The sequence below is a fragment of the Aplidium turbinatum genome, chromosome 1, assembly GCF_918807975.1.
Source record: "Aplidium turbinatum chromosome 1, kaAplTurb1.1, whole genome shotgun sequence".
Taxonomy (NCBI): Eukaryota; Metazoa; Chordata; class Ascidiacea; order Aplousobranchia; family Polyclinidae; genus Aplidium; species Aplidium turbinatum.
Window position 1 is genome coordinate 3,182,869 of NC_137472.1, and position 23,313 is coordinate 3,206,181.

At 38.3% G+C, this 23,313-nt stretch overlaps 1 protein-coding gene and 1 non-coding gene across 4 annotated transcripts; one reads left to right on the plus strand and one right to left on the minus strand.

The window, feature by feature from the left end:
* The first annotated feature begins 716 nt into the window (after positions 1 to 716).
* Positions 717 to 6,072, plus strand: LOC145779496 (uncharacterized). 3 transcript variants are annotated; one of them, XM_082591101.1, is made up of 5 exons: positions 717 to 1,441; positions 3,133 to 3,256; positions 3,699 to 3,771; positions 4,156 to 4,390; positions 4,798 to 5,003. In XM_082591101.1, the coding sequence occupies exons 1-5, from the start codon at positions 1,429 to 1,431 to the stop codon at positions 4,857 to 4,859; spliced, it is 507 nt and encodes a 168-aa protein (XP_082447227.1). In that variant the 5' UTR covers positions 717 to 1,428; the 3' UTR covers positions 4,860 to 5,003. The 3 variants fall into 3 exon arrangements, with proteins under 3 accessions (XP_082447227.1, XP_082447243.1, XP_082447236.1); XM_082591117.1 differs by lacking the exon at positions 3,133 to 3,256 and having other exon boundaries at positions 719 to 1,441; XM_082591110.1 differs by lacking the exons at positions 717 to 1,441; positions 3,133 to 3,256; positions 3,699 to 3,771 and adding exons at positions 5,496 to 5,658; positions 5,823 to 6,072 and having other exon boundaries at positions 4,249 to 4,390; positions 4,798 to 5,009.
* A 16,639-nt stretch (positions 6,073 to 22,711) lies between these two features.
* On the minus strand, positions 22,712 to 22,813 carry LOC145784760 (U6 spliceosomal RNA). Its single transcript, XR_014291040.1, has one exon. It is a non-coding gene; the product is annotated as a U6 spliceosomal RNA (small nuclear RNA).
* Between the last annotated feature and the right edge of the window lie 500 nt (positions 22,814 to 23,313).

Consider the following 23,313-nt stretch of genomic DNA (forward strand, 5'->3'; position numbering starts at 1 on the left):
TCTTCTTTTTCTTGTTTAAAGTAATTTTTAATCTCTAGTAGGCTATTTCCTATTTGATGCGTTTTATGTTAATATCTTTAAAAAATCTCTGCAGTTGCATATTCACTTTTTTTTGTATACTCACGTGTTTTTAACGTGTTATACACGTGTTTTTACACGCCAGTAGCAAGTTTGTTTTATCTTGTTTTTCTCGTTTAAAGTAATATTTCAACTCTAGTAGGCTATTTGATGTGTGTTATGTTAATATCTTTAAAAAAATTCGGCAGTTGCATATTCACTTTTTTTGTATACTCACGTGTTTTTATCGTGTTATACACGTGTTTTTTACACGCCAGAAGCAGGTTTGTTTCATGTTGTTTTTCTTGTTTAAAGTAATTTTTCAACTCTAGTAGGGTATTTGATGCGTTTTATGTTAATATCTTTAAAAAATCTCTGCAGTTGCATATTTACTTTTTTTCTGTACACTCACGTGTTTTTAACGCGTTATACAAGTGTTTTTTTCACGCTAGTAGCAAGTTTGTTTCATCTTGTTTCTCTCGTTTAAAATAATTTTTCAACTCTAGTAGGCTATTTGTTGTGTTTTATGTTAATATCTTTACAATAGGAATTGTGCAACTCAGGAATACAGTATTATGTAGTTTTCATTAAAACCGAATTTCTCCCCTTTATTTTTCGTAAACCTTATATCGCGGTTACCAGCGGTCACCTGATTAAATATCCCCGTGAGTCTGTGACATAAAAAAATGGCACAGAGCCACAGAATTTCACTAAGTATTTGCTTATCAGCTTAGGAGAGGACTTTTTGAGTGACTGTTAAGTAGGCTACAAGGTTTGTGTTAATTAATCTTCCATTTATATTTAGAAATCATTAACTGATTTAAATCTACCGAAAAGCGCCTGAAGATAAAAGGTTCAATCTTTCTTTTTACCAAAAGATTGTGCACGAATTGCGGTGAACATACCGAAATGGTGCAGTGCTGTTCAGAAAGGTAGCGAAAAGCTGTGCCTGTTTTTGGTCATCTATCGAAGTATGGTACCTACCTACAGGCTACAGGGCTTGCTGTAGAGTGTAGACAGTGCATTTATTTCTATTGTACGAATAGTTTTACTCGATTGGCCTATCATTTAATGTGCAGTCTTCAGAAACAACACTGATTGAAAATGCTTTACTGTCTATGTTAAGTACGGTAAGTCCAGTCTATTTTGTGCTTCTGTAGATTAAAAATATGAAGACTATGACTGAGAGCATTTGCAGTCGTAGACTTTATATCATGAGGTGAAGTTGATCTTGTCCTAGAGAAATGGATATTTCATGATAATGATGTTTTGGAATGTTATTGGCCTGAGCTTCCCGGTTACAAGGTTCGCCAGTTATGCCTACAAAATTCAGATGTCAATCCAAATTGGAAAAAGTATCATGTACGAATTATGTACAAAACAGGTAAACATTAATATTAATTTATACTCCCCATTAAGTTATAATACATACGGCACCTAAATAAAAGTTGGAAACAATCAGAGGTAGGGTTTTGCCAGTAGAGTACCCAATGGCCGGCTATATTATACATATACATATATATAATTATGGTGACTTAAGAGTTGGAATTCACTGGCCTTATGATTCTCTCTTATTAATTTACATTGCCAAGTGTCAAGGTTGTTTTATTCAACAATCAACATGTATATGTATATAATATGTTTTCCAATATATGGAGTTTTGTGCAACAAAATTTATGTTTGCTCTGTTGTTTCTGTTGCAGCACAGCTGCTTGTCTTAATTAGCTGTCAATTTTTTGGTATGTAATTTCCATTTAACCGCTTTAGCAGGTTGTTATTATTCCATATGCAATATGCATGAGATCTTATTCTTCAGTGTATCGTTTTTACTAAGCTTGATCACTGTTATGGGAAGATGACATGTTAACATTTTGCAACACATAATTTGGCTAAAGCACTGATAAAGTTACAACATGCTGAAAATACTTCGAGACCAGCATGTGCCTCAGTTGGAGCGCGATACATTGGACAGTCCAGAATAACATAGTCGTCAGTTTGTTTTTGTGTGCGACACTTGTAGGTGTAGAGTGAGCCAAGCATATCACTAAATATATTTTGTTTAAGCAAGGGAAGCAATAAGGCTGTCGGGAGGTTAGAGCGTGCCAAAAGCACGCATATTTTAGGGGAGTCCGGGGCCATGCTCCCCCGTAAAAAATTTGCAAAATTACACTCAAATTATGGATTATAGCGCTTTCTGGAAACACTTTCAGGGTAATAATTGTATATATGAAATTTATATGCAGATAAACAGCTATTAACTTATTAAAGGTAGCTGTTACACACGAATGGGCAAAAACTGCGGCTAAAATTAGAGAACACAAAAAACTCAGCTACACAAAAACCCAACAGAGTAAGCGATTCTGAAATTGCTTCCACAGATTAGTTTAAAGAAGCGTAAATCGCGTAAACTTTGCGCAATTTACAATTTGCAAAATTTATTGGTGTCTTTCTGTGTGTCTAAAACAAATCCTGGGGGTGTTAATAGCCAGATGTCTTGGAAAACGATTTAAATTTATACAAACTATATTATATTTTCAACAAAGGGTTCAACTTCGGAATCCAAACTTTGAAAATTTGAGGGGGGCATGGCCCCTTTTGCCCCCCTGGCTACGTTTATGCAGTAATGATGACAAACGAAAGAAACGCCCCAGTACAGTGCCGGTCTTAGGGTATTTCGGGCCCTGTGCGGAATATGCTTTGCGGGCCCCAATGACAATGATCCAATTCAGTAGCGTAGCTAGGTATTTTGAAAGGGGAGGAGGGGTGGTTTGACGGTCGGCGGGCGAAGCCTGGCAGCGTAATTGCCGAAGGCGACACCCAGCGGCGGGGGATCTGGGAGTCCTCCCCCAGAAAACTTTGAAAAATTACGTTGAATTTGGGGCATTCTTTGAGCATGTTCAACAAAAATTTGGGTATGAATATTACTGTAAAAAGGTGTGTAATTTCCATTTAACCGCTTTAGCAGATTGTTATTATTCCATATGCAATATGCATGAGATCTTATTCTCCAGTGTATTGTTTTTCCTAATCTTGATCACTGTTATCGGAAGATGACCTGTTAATATTTTGCAACAGATGATTTGGCCAAAGCACTAATAAAGTTACAACATGCTGAAAATACTTCTGATTTGGCTTCAACAGCAGCTAGTGAAGAAGAAGTAAATGACAGTAAACAACCTAAATCGAAAAGAAGAAAGCGGTATAACAATGCATTCATTTTCCCTGATATTTGTTCAGTTCATTTTGATTTTAACTGCTCAAAACTAATTTTACCCTTTCTTAACTTAATTATAATACATGGGTGCATGCCAGTACTTCGCATTATAGTAACTTATTGCATTGAAGTCACAGTTACACTAACGTGGCAGTTGTATATAACGTTTTTGTAACATTGTTGTATAAATTGTATCTAATGTAAGTACATTTTGGCTTGTTACATTGTACCTGACAACACCGTGATGCAAATATAAGCTAATCCTTTAAGATACCTTACACCCATGCATTTCTACGTTTATATAGATGATTGGTTGTATATATGCAAAATATGTTGATGTTGACGAGATATCAGTAGGTAATGTACCAATAAGCAAGGGCAAGCATGACATCTAGCTGAAGTAACTGTTTTCAAATTATAAATGCAGGAATTGCCGGTTGCCTATGAGGATTGCATATACAGATGAAAGCGACTCACCGGAGTCAGAAGATATCATTACTGTAAGTAAACAAATACTTTAATCACTTATTAATTATGATAATCCCAAAATTTGACGATTTTTAGGTGTTGTTTTTTAGGGAAATTGAGCGGTTTCTAAAAGTGGTATGATTTTAAAAAAATATTGCAATCTCATTTTTAAGGTTAATAGCACGGATTAAGGTGTTCAATCAGAACTTTTCGAACGTTGCCTAAATATGCTGTCATCATCCAGGATTTTGAGACCAGCATGTGCCCCAGTTAGAACGCGATAGATTGGACAGTCCTGAATAACATAGTTGTCAGTTTGTTTTCGTGTGCGACACTTGAGGGTGTAGAGGGAGCCAAGCATATCACTAAATATATTTTGTTAATGTTCGCTCTGACGGTCACTAAATCTTCCATAGGTTTCTACTCCTGTACGAGCAGCTGAGGTTGCTACAACCTTGCAGCAACTGCCACAAGTTCCGGAATTTCCACAATCTTCCTCTGTGAGGGCACCACAGCAATCAAGTCCAGAGCGCGAACAATCAATCCTTGATTTTCACTTGGATGACAATCAGTTGAATGTTGCAATCGACACTACGCCTGAAGTGACCAAGAACATATCTTGTGACGAATTTGTTGCGCTGCAAAGTGAAGGTTTGCACCTGGTTAAATTAAAATTTTGAAACTTGTTCGAATAACTTCGCTCAACAATTGCTCAGCTGCATCGGTGTGATGATATAGTTTTAGCTATAATTCTTCACTTCGTTTATTTATGTTTACTCTCTTTTTTATCCTTCGTAACTCCCATCTTTACTCACAAGCATCGCATTTTGAAAATTCAGCTTCTCGAATTTTGGAAGATCTGCTGAGTCTCTCACGTGAGCGCCCCTACAAGAGCATTGTTCTTAATTGGCAGTATTATTTACCACTCGCTTTTCTTGTTTGGCAGCTGCTTAAATCACAACTGCCCTAGCCTGGGAGCTATTCTTTTTGTATTGTCAAAGCAAAGCACCTTTGCTAACACCAAATCATGTTAAAGCAACTATTTATTTTTCACACAGTTCGACGAATTCGAATTGCTCAACTGGAAATTATGGGAATTTTAAATTCTGTCAACGAATAATTGGATATAATAATGACAAACGAAAGAAGCGCCCCAGCTCAACAAATAGAGGAACCCCCTTCGGACATTCCATCTTTTCCCATCAACAGCCTGGAGGATTTTGATCAGCTTGAACACAACCTGGGAAACAGCACTGTTCAAAATAAACTGGTAATTTTTTTTTACTGTTAACATGGCTGTGGAATCGGTATCACAACTCCGACTCTCCTCATAGAATAGACATACAAGAAATACTGGTTATTTTCACCCTCTTTAAAACAGTTTTGCAATGTCGTACTGCTGCAAATTTCTTGAAAGTTTCAACCAGCATTGATTGCAGCAAAACAACGATTCATTGATTTGCAGCAAAACAACAAAATATACATTTCCCAAAGTTTTTGACACTCTGACAATGGATAATTTTAAAATTCCTCGCAATGTAGAGCATTCCTCAATTTTATATAGGGGTAGGAGTCAGTGCAATTTTTAAAACTCCGACTCCTTTGGCTAAACTATAAACATTGTTACGGCTCTGACTCCACGGCCCTGACTGTTAACAATGAAATTTAACAGCTTGCAGTATGAGTGCGCTCTACGTTTATTCTATGGAATATAACCGTGAAGTCTAAGTTTTATATGATAAATGTTGTTTTGCAGATTTCTTATTTGAGTCGGTATTTTTGGACGGACTACAAAAAGAGCGTAAAGCAACTTCTTTCTGGAGTATTTACGGATAAGCTTATGACGAAGTTTAATTGGATGGGTCAACGCGGTTCCAAGCGCCCAATTAAAGATTGCAAACTTATTTTTGTAATTTATGGTATGTAGCCTAAACTTTAGATTTTGCACGTATACCCTGCTTAATGAACGTAGCCTATGTTGCAATCTATTTTTAATATATTTGATCCGTGAAGAATTCTGTATATCTATTGCTAGCCTATTGATTGCTTTTGTGACTAAGCACTAACTCTTTTTTGCATACAGCATCAGTTCGAACATACAGTTACACAAAAGACACAACCATGGGCGATGTTAAAGCTGTTGTGCAAGAATTCCTCAAATCAGCTGAAAAGAGAATAAGAAGACAATCAGTTGCAAGGACATCTTCATCCAGCACGGTTCGCCCAACTGATGATGTGTGAAACAGCTGTACTGTCTTCAGTTATATCTGTGTTTTTTGGCATGTGTGATTTTGGTACCAAATAAATTGCCATATTAAACACGGGTTTGATGTGCAAAACACGGGTTTAGAAGTCGTGTAAAACACGGGTTAGAAGTCGTGTAAAAACACGGGTTGCGTTTGTGCAAACACCCGTGTAAAACACGGGTTTAGAAGTCGTGTAAAACGGGTTAGATGCCGTGTAAAACACGGGTTAGAAGTCGTGTAAAACACGGGTTTAGAAGTCGTGAAAAACACTGGTTTTAAATGCCGTGTAAAACACGGGTTAGAAGTCGTGTAAAACACGGGTTTAGAAGTCGTGTAAAACACGGGTTAGATGCCGTGTAAAACACGGGTTTAGAAGTCGTGTAAAACACGGGTTAAATGCCGTGTAAAACACGGGTTTAGAAGTCGTGAAAAACACGGGTTGCGTTTGTGCAAACACCCGTGTAATACACGGGTGCACATCACGGGTTTTACACGAGAAACTGGGGTAAAAAAACACGTATCTTTCTCGTGTTTTTCACGAGCCAATGTTTATGGGGCATGTTTCTATTTGAAGATAAAATTATACAAGAAAATTGACGGAGTGGCTATGGGTTCGCCTCTAGGCCCCACACTTGGAAATTTCTTCTTAGCACATCTTGAAACTATGTTTTTCTGATACTGGTTCCAAATTCTGGTTCCAGAAAAAAAAGAAAAAAAAAACGGTTCGTACTTTTTAATTTCCCAAAAATCTCATCCGCATAAACCAATCACAGTCAGTTTGCGGCTATTTTTCCCTATTTGTGGAATTAAGATTTGTTTGTTTTGATAAAATTGAGCAAAGCAAGCAAGCAAAGTATAAAATGAAGCAAGTAGGTCAGGCCCTCGCCTCTTCAAGGAACGTAAGAACGATTTTGTTTAATTTACAACGAAACTTAGTGTGCATAAGAAGAATCATTATTATATAATTATTCAAATAGTGTAATTATATCTTTAAATGTCCAAGCAGGCTGATATTAAAGATTCGTGTGCTGCTGAATGTTTCTGAAATTTTACACCAGTTAGACACAATTTTGCTGTAAAGCGCCCGCATTGGGTCATCAAGTGTCTCATTAAGAAGACAGCACCTTTATCTACATCATTAATGACTGTACCATCTTCAAGCTACCTATCCAAGTGAAAGGTCTGAGTGTTATGAATGGTGAAACCAAAGACTGGCTGCTCCCTAATAGCCTTCCAGTGTAGTCCGGAAACATCGTGAATTTGGGGTGGTAAAAGGATAAATGGGCACCATAGACTCACATTACGACGACGATCTCCTTTTGATGTAAACAAACCTAAGCGGCAAAAAATCGATTTTAAATATACAACCCATGTTTTCAGAGGATAACCAATGTTTGCCAAAAACCTTAAAAGTCCATAGCTTTGATTTTTATTTTGATGATCGAGAAAATAATCCTCAAAACCATGAAGCCGAATGTAGGCCCCAAACAGGGTTGCCAGGTGGCCAACTGAAAAAATAGCCAAACTACTTCAAAAATATAGCCAAATTATAGCCAAGCCTTAATTACAAAATTTAGCTAAATTATCGCCAAGCCTTAATCACAAAGTTGCAATGATAAATCAATCTAAGTGTTAAAAATGTCTACAAACGCATCACTTTCACCACCATCAGCAATCAGCATCACCACCACCACCATCTACCATGCGCCAAATGGTGTTCGTGGTCTGCGTGAACTGGATGACGAATCAATTAAATGGCTGCTCGACACCTGCCCAAACATCTAGACTGCGTCGCCGTCACTGCCCAAGGGTGGCAAAAGACAGAGCCCCTCGACCCTTGAAGTGGCGAAGAAGGTTCAAAATAAAACATTGATTGATTGATTGATTGATTGATTGATTGATTGATTGAAGAAGAAGAAGCATACATATTGTCTGTTGTAAAGAGTTTCAACATTTCTGAAGTAGGCTAACCTTAAAATTAACACAACACATATTTTGAAACAGCAAATGTGTACGGATTCTTAGTATTGCATTCAATGTCTCATTACCAATCAAATTTCAACTTTTCTACCTTCTACATTTTTTCACAATTGCTACCAAAGAAAAGACCCTTTCCCCCACTGCCTCTGCATTGCTGTCTGGAGTGGTAAGATACCTTACGATGGACAGATTATATCGTGCAATTCATTGAAACTATGTTGGATGGATGTCCTTCCGTATTTCGATAACATTAGCCCATCAATCAGGTTAACAGCTGGTTGACACCCATTCAACTGACTTCAATTCAAACTGAAAGCACAATACCTGATCTTGTTTTGGTGTCAACCTTAACGACTTGTTCACCTGATTGATAATCGTGGAAAATGCGAGAGGTTTTTCGCTTCATTAACTTCTGCATATTGCAGGCTATAAGTCAGCGGAAACGCTGAAGATAAACTTTATCATTCACCAGTAGAACTTTTGGTATGTCTTATAGAAAAGCATATTTCTGGCCAGCAGGTAAAAAAAGCCAAATATAGCCAAATAGGCTTGGCTATTAAAAAAATATATTCAATAGCCAAGCCACATAAAAAATAGCCAAATTCGTGAAATTTGGCTATGAAAATAGCCAAGTGGCAACCCTGGCCCCAAATGCTGAGCGCTTGCTGCCTTGATTAATGATTAAATAGGCTGCTCCAGAGTCTGTTTTATTTATGTAGACAAAAAGATCTGGACCATCTTCGAACTTTTCAGGTTGTTAAAATGCAGAATTATTTTTTCAACATTGACCTTTTTGCTTGAACGATGGGATTTTGGATATCAGCAATATCAATTCCACATTTTTGTAGAGTGGTGTTGAGATTAAAACATACCGAATATGTCAATACCGCTCCGATTGAGCGCACGACTTTGCGCACAAAGAAACCGCTAGCGGCTAGAACAAGTAGCGCTGGTTTAGCTCTTGGGGTGAGAGCTTGCGCACAGGCATCAAAGATACACTGCCGTCGCTAACAATACATTATTAGTCTTATTGTACATTAGGGAGGGCCGTCAATGCACTTTTTTGTCAAATCACTTAGCAACTTGGCTCAGATAGGAGGCTTAGGTCACAAACAAATAATCTGTAAACATTTTTTAGATCGGGGCGCGGGAAAACGCCGCACAAAAAAGTCAATATTACCCAAAAAAGTAAAAAAACATTTTTTTCCAAAAAAAAATTAAATAATTAAAAAATAGAAAATACGCAAAATGACGAAAACAATCACAGAACGTAATATTTTTCTGACTCAAAACGTGAACGATGTGGCGAGCAGCAGTTCGCGTCAGTAAGTTCATGTCTGTTGTATGGCCGATAGCTTCATCGCTTACTTCGGTGACGAGTTTGATTTCGCGCTCAACTGCTTGTGCGCCGGACCGAAAACTGTCAATCGATGTAGGAGCATCGGTCTCGACGAAAAGCTCTGTGAGCTGTTGGATGCTGAAATCGTGTAGAATTAGTGGCTCAGTGAGTTTCCGCTCGTTCCACCGGAGCAACGAGTTTGTTGTCAAATATGTGTACTTAAAGTTTAGTTTAGAAATTTCGTAGCGACGTATCCCACCCGTGTACTCGTTCCTTGCTTTCTGGATCCGATTTGGGCTACGCATTGGTTTAGAATCGTCATGCAGAAGGGCCAGCACTACATTCTCCGGCCACTGTCGACGACCTTTTAAATTGGCCGGTCAGATAGCGAGTCAGCTTGACCAACCGAAGGAAGGACCGAGCAGCAAAGTGACCTTCTTGTTTTGATTGGTAGTAAACCAGATGGGAGCGAAAACTTTAACGATGTACGTCGTCATTTCTATCAGCGCCTCTGTTGGTTCTGGCTCCGAGATATAAAGTGGGCATATCCTTGAAGCGAGATTAAGCCATCGTGCATGACCCTGTTTTCCTGGATCACGGAATCTAATGCTTTCTGGAGGCAGACTTCCCCTGATGACCAACACATCGAGCAGATACTTTTTGATCGCCACTAATTCCCATCTCCTCATCGACTTCTGTCAGATTGGATTTTATCTCTCGAACTCGACGACTGCGAATTCTCCCATTTTGCACTTATCATTAACGATGACACGGTCGATAAATCCTTTGAAGGTTTGCGGTCCTTATGATTTCCTTTCCAGCTCGCCGAAGATATGCCGAAGCAGGAGTTCATTGAGGTGAAACTGGCAAATCGATCATTGCACCGTACTTCCAATATGTTGCTCAATGGTTGTGACGGCTCCTGTGTGCATACCTGCATTGAGGGCAGTTCCGTCGCATCCAACGACCCAAATGCCTTTCACGTTAGTCCCTTGACTTCAAGAGCAGCCAACATCGTTTTGGCAATGGTCTTCCCAGTTGAACACCCTTGAGTGGAAACGTGGTCGATATATTCAGATCCTGGGTATTTCAGCATCTCGTTGACTAGTGGGCTTCGATTTATTTTCGACGACAGCTAGTTATGCCATTCAGTTTAAGGGTTATTCCTTTCTGTCGTCAAAGTAAAGGCTTTCAACTATTGTGTCGAGCGAACTGGAAGCGAAGTGACTCGTCTCTAAACGGAGCCGTTTTCGTGCACGAACGAGCTTGTTTTTGTCGACTATCATCGTCGGATTGAAATCATCTTTTGTGTTCAGTAATGTTGCGGTTGCGAGGGCAGCTGCTGCTCGACTTAGAATTCCATACCTTTCCACCTCACACGCAACTGTACGAAGATCGAAAGTACATCGCTCTTGCTCTTCTTTGAGTTCTTCTCTGCCGATCGAGCACTCTAAAAGGGAAGCGCCTTCTGGGAGTTTCTTCTGTATTGTAGTCATCCGAGTCGTGAGTACATTCTTCGCGTTCTTTCATTCGTTTTCTCGCGAAAGCAATTGCTCCTTCCCTCGTCCCTCTTTTTTTCAGATTTTGCGCCTCCCAATCGACGTTTCTAATGAAACCAATGCGTGCTCCACGTTGGTCGATAACGAAATCAACTTCGGGTGAGTACAGCAATTTGTCGTCAACGACGTCGAAAAGCGTGTTGAGGCAAAGACTGGCATTCAATGAAGTTTTCCATTCAGCCTTCTTTCTCGCCGTGGGGATTTTTTTCTTCATCTTAACCATGGCCCATTCCTTCAAGATCTTCTTGATCACTCCCTCATACGTAATAATCGCCACTGTGGCGAAATCGTAGATTCTTTTTAGTCGCCACTGCTTCCGCAAATTCGTGCAGCTCCATCTCCTTCTTTTAATCTCCGGTGTCCTTATTCTTTATGATTTTATTTTTTTCACTCGGGCGCTTTTGCGGAGAACATCACCACTGGTGGGGGGTAATATCCATGAAATGGGGTGATTTACTGATTATTTGGACCGTGTTCTACACAAGCCCGGATTTAAAGGGGCAGAGGGTGCATTTGCCCTGGGACAACCTTTTGAAAGGCCTCTCGACGTGGAAAATGTGATTTTGTGTTATTATCATTATTTTCTCTCAGCCTTTGAAGTTTCTGCAAAATGCCTCCTTTTTCAAGGTTAATTTTAGTCACAAGGTGGCGACTGAGCTTGGCGTAAAGGCATTAGCAACCGTGTGGGTGTCTTTCAAGTTATTTTGTAAAGTTTTTCGCGCCCTAGGCGCAAATTTTTTTTTGTACGAACCCCCCTGTCTAAGAGTGTCCCGAGCCCCTATCAGCTAAACTCGCCCCTGGTTGTGCGCTGTCTTCAATTAAAAAATTTTCGATTTCGCCATTTACTCGACGAACCTCCTAAGAAACTCGAGTTGCTAAGCGATCTGTTTCCGACGGTCCTCCCTATTGTACATAACGCAAAGTAAAAATCAGGTAGAATGCTCAACCGCCTTATCAGCACCACGTTGGTCATCCGCAATGCAATTTTTTTTTTTTATTTGCAGAAGTGCGTACCATCCTACGGGTTGAAAAGCGCTGCTCTCAGCAATGCGCCTGTAATCAAGATATACTTTTCTTAAGCCGATACATCGTGTGGTATTATTATGGCTTTTGTTACGAGTACCGTTATTTTTCAGCTCTGCTCTGACTTCAGCTGAAGACAGTTTGTGGTTTAATTTCGTTGTTGGTATGGACCGGTCTACCCTTATTTTTTGTCTGACAATATTTTAACGGTGATAATATTTTCTGTCAGGCCTGTTGTTTTTAGTTGAAGTTGTGCTGCATTCCGCCTTACTGCTTGAAATTACAATAAACCATTACATGAAGGATTACAAACTTTGTACTTAGATCATCCCTACCACCACTGTGCTTGGGATGCTGCTGTTGTATTAACAGCCGTGTATGAGCGGACCGGACAACACTCTACGTCCGCTACAATCCCAAACAAATATCTTTTTAAAAGAATATTATAACGATTTAATGGCATTGTATTTTATGTTCAATGACGTTTCATATAAAAAACTTTGCTTAGACCAAAAAATATTCGTCTTGAAGTTGAAAGTCTTGTTGGAACCTCAGGGGAATTCCTTCAAATTTTCCCCAGTTTTATTCACAAATTGTTGCGTTATTTCGTCACAAAGAGTCTTTTGTATTATTTACTCACAAGTGGAATAACAGTTTTCCAAGAAGCGCAAAAATAATAATCGTTATTTTATGGTAAAAGCGCTGTCTGCTTTGCACTTATTTGTTGTTTTGATCGCAGTGTGTTTGTGCAGATAAGCGTGTTCTGCTTTCCATAGAATGAGTCTTAACAATACCTTTGATAGGTTGAATAAACTGTTTTGCAACACTTGAAGAAGTGGCCGAGTGGTTAGCGCTTTGGGCTCACAGTCGAGAGCCTGCGTGTTCGACTCCAGCCACCCGCACCTGCTGTTGTTTCTCTGGGCAAGAAACTTTACGATAATTGCCTCTACCCAGTGATCGATTTCGAGTAATGGGTAGTTCCAAATTAAAGTCATAAGCAGAGTAGACAACCGGAAACAGACATTGTCGTCGGCTGCAGCGTGGGTCAGGTGTACGTCGGAAGGCGTACACCGATGCATAGCGCTCAAGTCCGCTTTCCCGCAATGCAGGATAAAGATAAACAAACAAAAAAAACAAAAAAAATCTGTGATGTTATTTGTAACTGACAAACGATAAACAATATTTGGCTGCATTCAGCAATTGTTTACAAACAAACTCTTTATTTCAAACATTAAAATATTTTCGTTTGGAAAGATATTTTTGTACTTTTAAATTTTTCTTTCTGACTACGCCACTGCTTTCAACTCTGTACTATTGCATTATATAACTTATATAAATTAAGATAAAATTAAATTCAAAAAATACTTTCTACTAGCCACTTAATGCTTACAGATGCAACTTAGTGAATTATTGCGACAATATCGCCGATGAGTTGAATTGTCCATCTCTGACACATTTTTATTGCGACGACGACAAAAGATTTCTTCCAAGTCATAAAGTGTTGGATGGAACTTTTGATTGTGACGATTACACGGACGAATGCGTTGTCACAAGCTCAAGTATTTCATCACAAACCGAACTTATTGGAATGACATCTTTACGAGTTGCTTTGTGGATCATAATGATATTAGCGGTGGTGGGAAACTTGATTGTAATCATCAAAACATCTATGGACATTGGTGAAGCCAATCGAAACGCAAACGCTTCTTCAAGTACAGCTGGGCTCTGTTTCAACATCATGCTACTAAACTTAGCAGTGTCAGATTTCCTGATGGGCTTCTATCTTTTATTTATTGCCTCAAAGTCACTTGAATTTTCTGGAAAGTATTGTGAGCAGAAACGAAATTGGTTACTCAGCAATCAATGCGTGTTCGCTGGTGTCCTTGCTGTAGTTTCAAGTCAGATGTCGGTTTGCATGTTGATTGTGATGTCATCCTATCGATTGTACGTAGTTTGGAAACCTTTCAAAGCAAAGTTCATGAGTTGGAGGCGTCTCAGTTCCATAATCGCATGTTTGTGGATCTTGTCAATACTTCTTGCTGTCATTCCAACTTTCCCATCAATCTCCTACAACCTGGCAACTGAAATTGTCGTAGATCAACCTTACATACCACAGTCCGTCAGTGCAAAGCAACTAAAGAATTTGATTGAAACTGCAAACGAGCTTCCTGGTGAAAAACAAACTATTCCAGAAGTCACTTCTCTGTCCATTTCAAGCTTTTGCAATATATTCAACAAGTCCTTAGTTGTTCCTTATTATTGCGAGGATTCAAACAAAACCACGTTTGGATCATTTGGATATTACAGCACAGATGGAGTTTGCTTGCCAAGGTAAGTGACAAACTTTAAACACCCTTCCTTACCAGCAGAAGATGTTTGAAACAAAAACAACCGACCTTGAATCAGGGCCGTAACTACCGCCTGTGCTGCCGGTGCAAGGCATCGGGGCCCCAGTACAAGCGACCTCGCATTGCTACATTTTATTGTAAAATATTTATGTTAAAACTAAACTAAACTTGTTATTTTGCTATGAATCTACATGCAGGCTATGGTCTGTTTTCGTCCAGGATTTATGTTTATTGCTTTAGTTTTTGTATTAGCTTACAGTACTTATAGGGCCCTAGTTTAGCCCCTTGCTGCTTTTTTGGGGCGCCTCATTTTTTTCTTTTGGAACTTATATGTTGATACCAAATCAAATCAGGCAGGATTGTCATTATTGTAATTATTATTTTGTGACGAAATAGTTACAATCACAAGTTTTCAATTCTTGGAACACTCTTGCTTTCATTTCGAATCTGACAGCAGCCTGGCTGGAACAATTCAGTTAAAGTTAATGTTTTCAATTAGGGGGATAGAAATACAATCAGTGGCGACGACATATCAAGTTTTGGAAACAAGTTTTCTATCAACAGCTTCTTATTTGAATATTGAGGTTTCATTAAAAAATTGTTTGCACACAAGTGCTGATGACGTTTCTCCTTTGTTTCAAGTAAATCGCTTTCTACAGATATTATGACGTCGTTTAAGACAAGGTTGCACATATAACATCTACCAAAGAAATGGTTTATTTTTTGATTGTAGAGAATGCATCGCTTACAGCATTTTATTTTGACATCTGTATCTAATAGTAGCCCACATGGAGCAGTGGTTACGACCAAAAAATATTTTTCAAAACTCTAAATTTATCAAAAACATTTTTCGAAGCGCCATGTCCCTAGTGAGACTTAGCAGTTTGTCTGTGCTGTTGATAGAAAATGAACGAGCTAAAGTTTAAAACTTTTGAACAGACGTCATTCAGCAGTTTGCTGGTGCAAAAGCAAGACGGGAAATGTTCGAGTCTCCCAAAAGTAAATTATTAAATTTGTGTCGATAAAGGCTTTTGTATTTTATTAGTTTCGGTCTGTCGGAGTGATTGTCGGAGCTTTAATTCTTATTGGGATAAACAATCATCTGCATTTTTCTTAAATGTTTTTCTTAAATATTGCCTCAGTAAATTGTACTCAGGTTAATTTGATAGTCATTAAAAACTTTTGTACTTGCGTCGTCTATTTTGATATAATTTTCATAATATTATGTCAAAATTAACACTAACATGTCAAAATTATTCCTGTAACCTACTATTGCCCCGACAAAATTCTTGGTATGGCATTACTTCGATTTTGAAAATCTGCAATCACACAGTTTATGACAATGCAACCTTGGAGAAACTATATTCCAATTGTTGACAGCTTTGATCACAAAAAAGTATGAAATTGTATAAATATCACAGGAACAAACCCAATGATCTCTGCACAGACAAAAATGCAGCTCAATTGAATCTTATGAGCAGAAAATTAAGGGACTTATAATGGATGCTTGCACATGGGCTACGACTGACGAAGTTACCGCACTGCCTTGAATGTTTGTCTTGGATTTTTGTTTCGTTAGATGCAAAAGTTCATGGTTTCAATTGATTTTGTTTTTTCTTAGTGTTGAAACTGTTGATATATTCACGAAAGTCACGGATTGATGTCAAGTTGTAAAAAAAATATTGCAAAAGAAAGACTCACCCTAACGGAAATTTTTGTCCAACAATGTTTTTAGTTTACCACATTGAGAAACAGGAGGCGCACGCATAAACACTCATACCAATACATATCTATCAATGAAATCGGTAAAAACAAAAGTAAATGAACTAACACTTGCAATGAGTGTACTGGTGTCATGACACAAGATACCTTCAACTTAAAATTAAACAAAATAAAATTTTAAAACAAAATTTAGCTTCATCTGGAGTTAAGCACGATTTGTAAAAGTTGCTTCATGATGAAGATTCTAAAAACTTCGAAAACTAGGCACACTACCTCATTGTAAAGTCACTTTAATCTATATACAGTACAAGTGCCGATGAACGTTAAAACAGAAGGAACGTACAACGCACTCAACTGCTTGTTTTTTTTTGTGAGCATTTACTGTTAAGTAAAAAGTATATAAATTTCCACCCCTAGGGGTGGTCTCTGTTTTCCACCCTATGCTTTTGTAGGGTGGATTTTTCCACCAAAAATGGTGGATATTTCCACCCTTGAGCAATGGTGGAAATTTCCACCGCCAGCAAAACCCACCCTAAACTGTGGAAATTTCCACCCTAGTCTCTATTTTCCACTCTAGGCCTATACAGTACACTTATAGGGTGGATTTTTCCACCACAAAAGGTGTAAAATTCCACCCTTCATCTGAGGTGGAAATTCCCACCTCAGTAGCATTTACTCTCAGGGTGTCTAAATTTCCATCCTTTAGGATAGTCCTAATTTTTACCTTATTCCTTTTGCTTGAGTTGGAAACGTCCACTCTACAATTCAGACCGTTTCTTTTTTATCGTATTAATTTGTGTTCCTGTATTTTTTTTGCACTTTCTGCCTCCCTATCCGCCAGGTTGCGTAAAAAGTGTTCCTTGCACAAGTGTTTTTCAACCTTCTTTGAGCCACGGAACACTTGATGCATTAAAATAATGTTGCGGAACACCAAATCGGATTTTATAATATGGGCTAATCCATAATGCAATAAAATAAACAATGCAACAACAGTTTATTCACTTTCAGTTTTTCTCAATGCGATATCTAGGCCTGTTTGGATGAGCACAAAGTTAATATTCGGGCAGGAATTGCGGAAAGACAAACGCAAAGCCGTTGTGATTTTAATTTTCGACCTGTGTTCCATAGAACACTAGCCCATTTTAACAATTTCTTGCGGAACACCTGACGATCTTTTACGGAACGATATACAGTAGTGTACCGCGGAACACAATCATGTTGAAAATCACTGCCTTACACCAGCTCTATCAAATTGTTATTCAAAACTGATTTATTAAAGCTTGCACAGGTGTGCTAATATCAACGGACATGTCATACAGGTAATTTAAAAGTTGTAGCGTTTCGGCGACTTCTAAATATCCAATATGTGTACAGAAGCAGTGCGGTTTCAGGCTCTTCGATGTGGCATAGCAGTTGTTTGTTTTTTTGTTTGTTTTATTATCTTTATCCTGCATTGCGGGAAAGCGGACTTGAGCGCTATGCATCGGTCTACGCCTTCCGACGTACACCTGACCCACGCTGCAGCCGACGGCAATGTCTGTTTCCGGTTGTCTACTCTACTTATTACTGAAATTTGGTACTACCCATTACTCGAAATCGATCACTGGGTAGAGGCAATTATCGTAAAGTTTCTTGCCCAGAGAAACAACAGCAAGTGCGGGTGGCTGGAGTCGAACATGCAGGCTCTCGACTGTGAGCCCAACGCGCTAACCACTCGGCCACTCCGCCTGCAGTTGCTTGTGTACGTAAAGAGAAAATCCCTCGGATGTGCTTGACTGGAGATCCGGATAAGGAGTTGTGACTTTTGTCAAGCTGAAACTGTCATCCTATAAAACAATATGTAATATGAGCATTGATCCAACCTTATAAGAGTTATAGGCCTATGGTAAAACTGATTATACTTGAAAAGGTATAGATTTATATGATGCTAACGAATTCTGTTGTTGTGGCACACTACCATCTCTATGGCACACAAATAAGCTATACAGAATTATTGGCAATGTAATAATTTCGTACCAATGTAAAAATGACAGGCCAATGAAGTATTCAGCAGCGAAATGCGACCCTCAAAAAATAACAGACTGTTTATGATCTGATTAATAATAGAATATTTATTGAATAGAATTCAAATTTCAATTCAATTTTGATCATCTCATCTGCATTTCATTTTTAATTTCATCTTAAATTAGGCAAAACAAAACGTTTTTTTTTAAGAGCTGTAGCTTTAGTTCTCATTTTGTATGTGTGCAAGATAAAGCAGTTTCTCAATTGTTTAGATTAGACTATAGTTTCGTTGTTATCCTGTATATTTTTGTCTAATCTTTAGTATTTTCTTATTTAAGGTATAAGGTGTTTTAAAGGCTTGCTAAAGACTACTAGATGCATATTACATAGCCGAGAACGATTGTTATGTCGTTTTTGTTTTCACAATGTTAAATGTTGTCTCGTTGCTTAGTTATGTCTATTTATGGTTAAAAAAACTCCTTTAACATGAACACTTTGACTTTTTTGCAGAATTTGTGCATAGAAAACAAAACAAAAATTCGTCATGACACGGTTTTGTTTTCAAACGCACTTACGTTTCTCGAAAATAGGGCAAACCGAACACTTCGAATTGCAACATTGCCGGATTTCGAAACGAAACTAAGACAAAGAAATAAAAAAACATAAAAATAAATTGCTTTTTTTTAAATAATCTTAAAGCTACTTTAAATTATTGGTTCGTTTCAGTTTCAATTCTTTTATTTAGTTTTGCTTCTCACCACGTTTCTTGAAATTTCATTTGCTCAAACAAAATTGTTTTAAAACATCCAAAGCTTTAATGTGTCAAAACGAGAGCTGTGGAGTTAGGCGAAAAATATACGACTTCGACCCCTCGATTTATAACTGGCTGACTCCGGCTTCAGCGTTGTAAGGTTTTTTAGGGCCGCCAGATTGGTTTTTGGATTATTCAAAAAGAATAATATAATCTGTGGTTTTCTGAAACGTTGTGCATTAAAGTTGTGTTGTTGTAAGTAATAGAAGCTTGGTCTTATTTATCTCATTGCAAGCAGTTTAAAATTGCAAACAAAATTTTTATTGTTTCTCGTTTATTATGCAGCCGGAGTTGCAGTCGGCCTTTTTTTTAAAACTCCTATTCCAGAGCCCTGATAAAAACCAAGCGCATTTTCATGAGCAAAAATACTGGAAAAAAAGTTTATCTCTCTTTCATTTGTGACATCAGTGGACCCAGAGCCCGTGATTTCACCTCTTTTTTAACGCCCTGTCTTGGAGAGTGCACTATTGCGAAGAAAATAGAGTTGGCATTCCGCTGATATAAGGTTTATGATTTTTGACCACTAGGTGTGAGTAATGAGTTGTGAGGCATTTTTCCGACGAATTTTCTTTCATCAAGCAAGCGCTTAATCTGAATGCGGGATATAAAATGAGATATAACTTTCCCTAATGTTTTGCAAGACAGTCATCCACATTCTACGATGATCATCATTTTTCTATTTTGTTTTTATTTTGATACATTCTAATAGGTAAAGCAGTGCCTCTTACCCAGTGGCGTAGCCAAGGGGGGGGTTTGGGGGTTACAAACCCCCCCCCCTTTGGCACGCGTGTGACGTCACGATATTGAGAATGATGCTTTCAGTCTAAAAAAAATTGCCTAATTTTAAACAAAACTGCATTAAAAGAGCGAGTTTTGCCAATAGCAAACATCTCAGCCAGGAATTAGCAACAAGAAAACACAGAGACTTAGCTTTATTTCCGAAAAATGCCGAAGAAAACATTATCTTATCCTTTTGCTATGCCACCGGACAGCACCATTTTACAGGAATATTCATACCCACATTTTTGTTGAAAATGCTCTCAGAATGCACCAAATTCAAAGTAATTTTTCAAAATTTTCTGGGGGAGGCCCCCCAGACCCCCCGCCGCTGGGTTGTCAAAACCCCCCCTTTTCAAAATTCCTGGCTACGCTACTGCTCCTACCTTACATAGTGCTTACATGCATATGGACACTGCGAGGTAACAGCATCAAACCGTTTAAGTAAAAAACGTAATTGTAATCAAATGTAGCTAGCGGTAGACCGATGACTTACTGCGCCAATTATCACAAAGTGCTGCATTCGCTCTTTGAATACAAGTGGTAAGCACAGCAGAGCTCTCCAGCGATCTGCAAATACAAAATAACTATGAGCTGTGCATAATAGATAAGGTAAATGTGGTGCCAAACTCAGTTACTAAGTTTCGGGAATGAGAAGATAAGGTTGTCATCACACTAGGCCTTCGGCACTAACCAAAGGAGAGTGGCCAGTTACTTTCTCTTGGCTTTGATATGTACTTAGGACAGTAGACACAACAAAACTATCGTGCAAGACATGACAAGTGGCCAGAAAATATTAAATATTCTCACGCTAAATATTTCACAATAGAATATTATCAGACAATTCTATGCAATGTAAGTTGCTTCACCTATTTAATCAAATTAAATAAAAAATTACCGGTATGGGTTCGTGGTTTACCTGCTTCTTACGCAACAGTAAATGCATTATTGCTGGTCAAATGATAAAACTAGAGACTAGACATTGGGCTATCTCACCAAAAGGTCCAGGTAACTGTAATATATGGCTGCTCTATTTCAATACCTTCAAACCATATATTATATACTGTTTTTAACTTACCACTAAGGCCAATTATTTTAGCCAGTTCATTTAGGAAATTATTGATTTTTTATTCAAAACCTCCAACACTCGTTGGTTGGCAAGGGACACCTCTTGGCAGCTTACTTCGTTCCTCTTCAAGATCCGAGCTGCCTCAACGATCAACTGTCAATGATATAGCAATGTAGATACTTTGTCGTATATGATGCAGAGCGTATATTGAATGTAAAACCATGATACGATACTGTCTTTGTATGAAAACTCAATTGAAAAGCCAGACGTTTCTACATTAAATCAACGTTTGTGAATGTTGAATTAACGTAACAAAGACTGATTTCTAGACCTGGAATTTTCATTGAACGAAATGTTTTTTGTCACAACTTATAAAACCAAATGCTGTCAAGGTTAGGCCAAAAACAGTGTAAACAAAAAATACACAGATTACAGAATATATAATCTGCTACTGTGCAACCTACATGTTTTTTGTTGTTGCAATTTATACTGGTGTTATAGCATATACGGTATACACAAAATACTAGATAGACAGAAAAGTCAATAATTTTGGTTTAATTAGTTTGACAATTATAGTACGGTACTAGAATAAAGTCACAATGTTACTTACCATTACCAAACTATTTCGTGTCCAAGGTGCAGATCGTCCAAAGTAACGCAATTACGTAGTTGATTCCATTATTTTACGTCAAGGGGAAATTCATGTGTGAACAACTTAGTTCACTAGTTGTTAATAATAATCCACGATGAAGTCACAGCGACAAACAAAACAATACCACTACAACAGGTTTCATACAAAGTTTTGCTGTGAAATAAACAAATAACATACTGTAACTTCATTTTAAATCGTGCTTTTCTCTGCATCATGACTACCTCTAGCACTGCCATTGCCACTAAACTCAACAAAACAAGTAGCCTACAGCACATAAAAACTTGGTCAGCGAAAAGAATTTACAACATACAAACAACGCTTTCGTTTAACCAAACAGTTCTGAGGCATGCTGTTGGTCATCTGTCAACCCTCGCTACACCCGACCGCACAGAGATACCAGTAAATGAGGTCAGCGTCAGAGTTCAGCGGTCAATCAGGTCAGCGCAGAGTTCACGCTTCATTTATCTGACCAGCGTGATGCCGCACACAAAATACAGCACAAACAAAAATGCTAAAATACTCTACACTACACCCAAAATATGCTACTACGTTTAACACTTTGATCCCCAGGCCTGATCTGGCCCCCCTAATCGCATGGCCAAAGGCCACAGAGAGCCACTTTGGATGTTGTCAGTTTATACTTATTTTTGTGAAAAGACTCATAATGGCGCTTGATGTTATACTTAGCAGCTGAAACTGTTTTTTGGCAAACTAGACAGAGTGGTTTTCCTGAATTTTCTGCAAATAAATAATCTTCTTCCTATTTGTTTTAAAATGATCTTTCTTCCACCTTTCTTTTTTTTTACAAGTAGTCTACTCATTATCTTGACACTTAGGTTTTGCGAAACTGGTAAGTTTTAGGCTAGGACAGGGGTCACCAAATGGCGGCCCGCGGGCCGCATGCGGCCCGCCACGCTGTATCGCTGCGGCCCGCGGAAGGTATCAGCGTACAAGTATAACCAAAAATACTTTTCTTGAGGAGTTAAAGAGCACGAAGGCAAAAAATACCTTCCGGAAAGCATATTTTCGCATTGCATACAATTCCACCGACCGACCAATCAGATTGTTGTTCTAGGTGGGGGTTGCTTAAAGTTATTCCAATGGGATGTACAGCCACACTGTCACTGTCCCAGTGGTTGATTAAAACGTCTGTTTTCGAATTTCGAAATTGTCTGTGAGCATAGGGTTGCTGATTTTAAGTTTGCAAATGTCATGCAAACACTAGTGCGAGTTTCACCGTTATTGTGTTTCACGAGCAGTGTTCTCTATATGCAAGTTTTTGTGGGCAAAATAGGTCGGTGTGCCAACTCAATTTATAATAAATTGGCAAAATATTACATATAAATTTAAATTGGCAAAATATTATATATAAATTTAGAGACTTTTTCTGATTGTATTATGAAAAAATTTAGCTTAGTACTGCAAAACGTTTTTTTTTTTTAAGAAAATTGGAACGCTTCACGATTTTGCGTGTCATCCTTGCGCAGGAGCCATGCTAATCTTCTCCGTATCGTTCCAATTATACAGTAGTATATGTAGCCTACTGCCGAAGCAAGTACTGCAAAACGTTGTTAATCAACAAATTCTTGCCACACTGATAAGGACCGCAAGTGACAGTTGTCTATAATATAAGAAAGACGGTTTTATAGACTCTCACAAAAAGGATGAAAAACCAACTCATTGCTTTTTTAGAGGGAAGACTGTTCATGAATTACGATAGAATTACGATTTTTCGGTGATTTCCCCAAGCGTTTGTTTCATGGTACCTGGTTTCTTTTTCCCTCTTATTGGAGCCTATTTTTCGCTGATATGTTTACAGGTCACTATTGTTGCCTGTATTGCGATGTGTCAAACATTTCCTTGTTTACTGAAACTGTTAATTGCAAGATATCTTTTGCGAAGCGAAGTAACAACACCACTCTTGCTTGGCGATGAATATTCTGATGAAACCGCTCGCCTCGCTATAAGTGCACAAAACAAGTGGCCTCGTTTATTAGGCATTGTTAAAGAAGTCAAACGTGTTGTAAAAGGAGCTTGGCCTGGC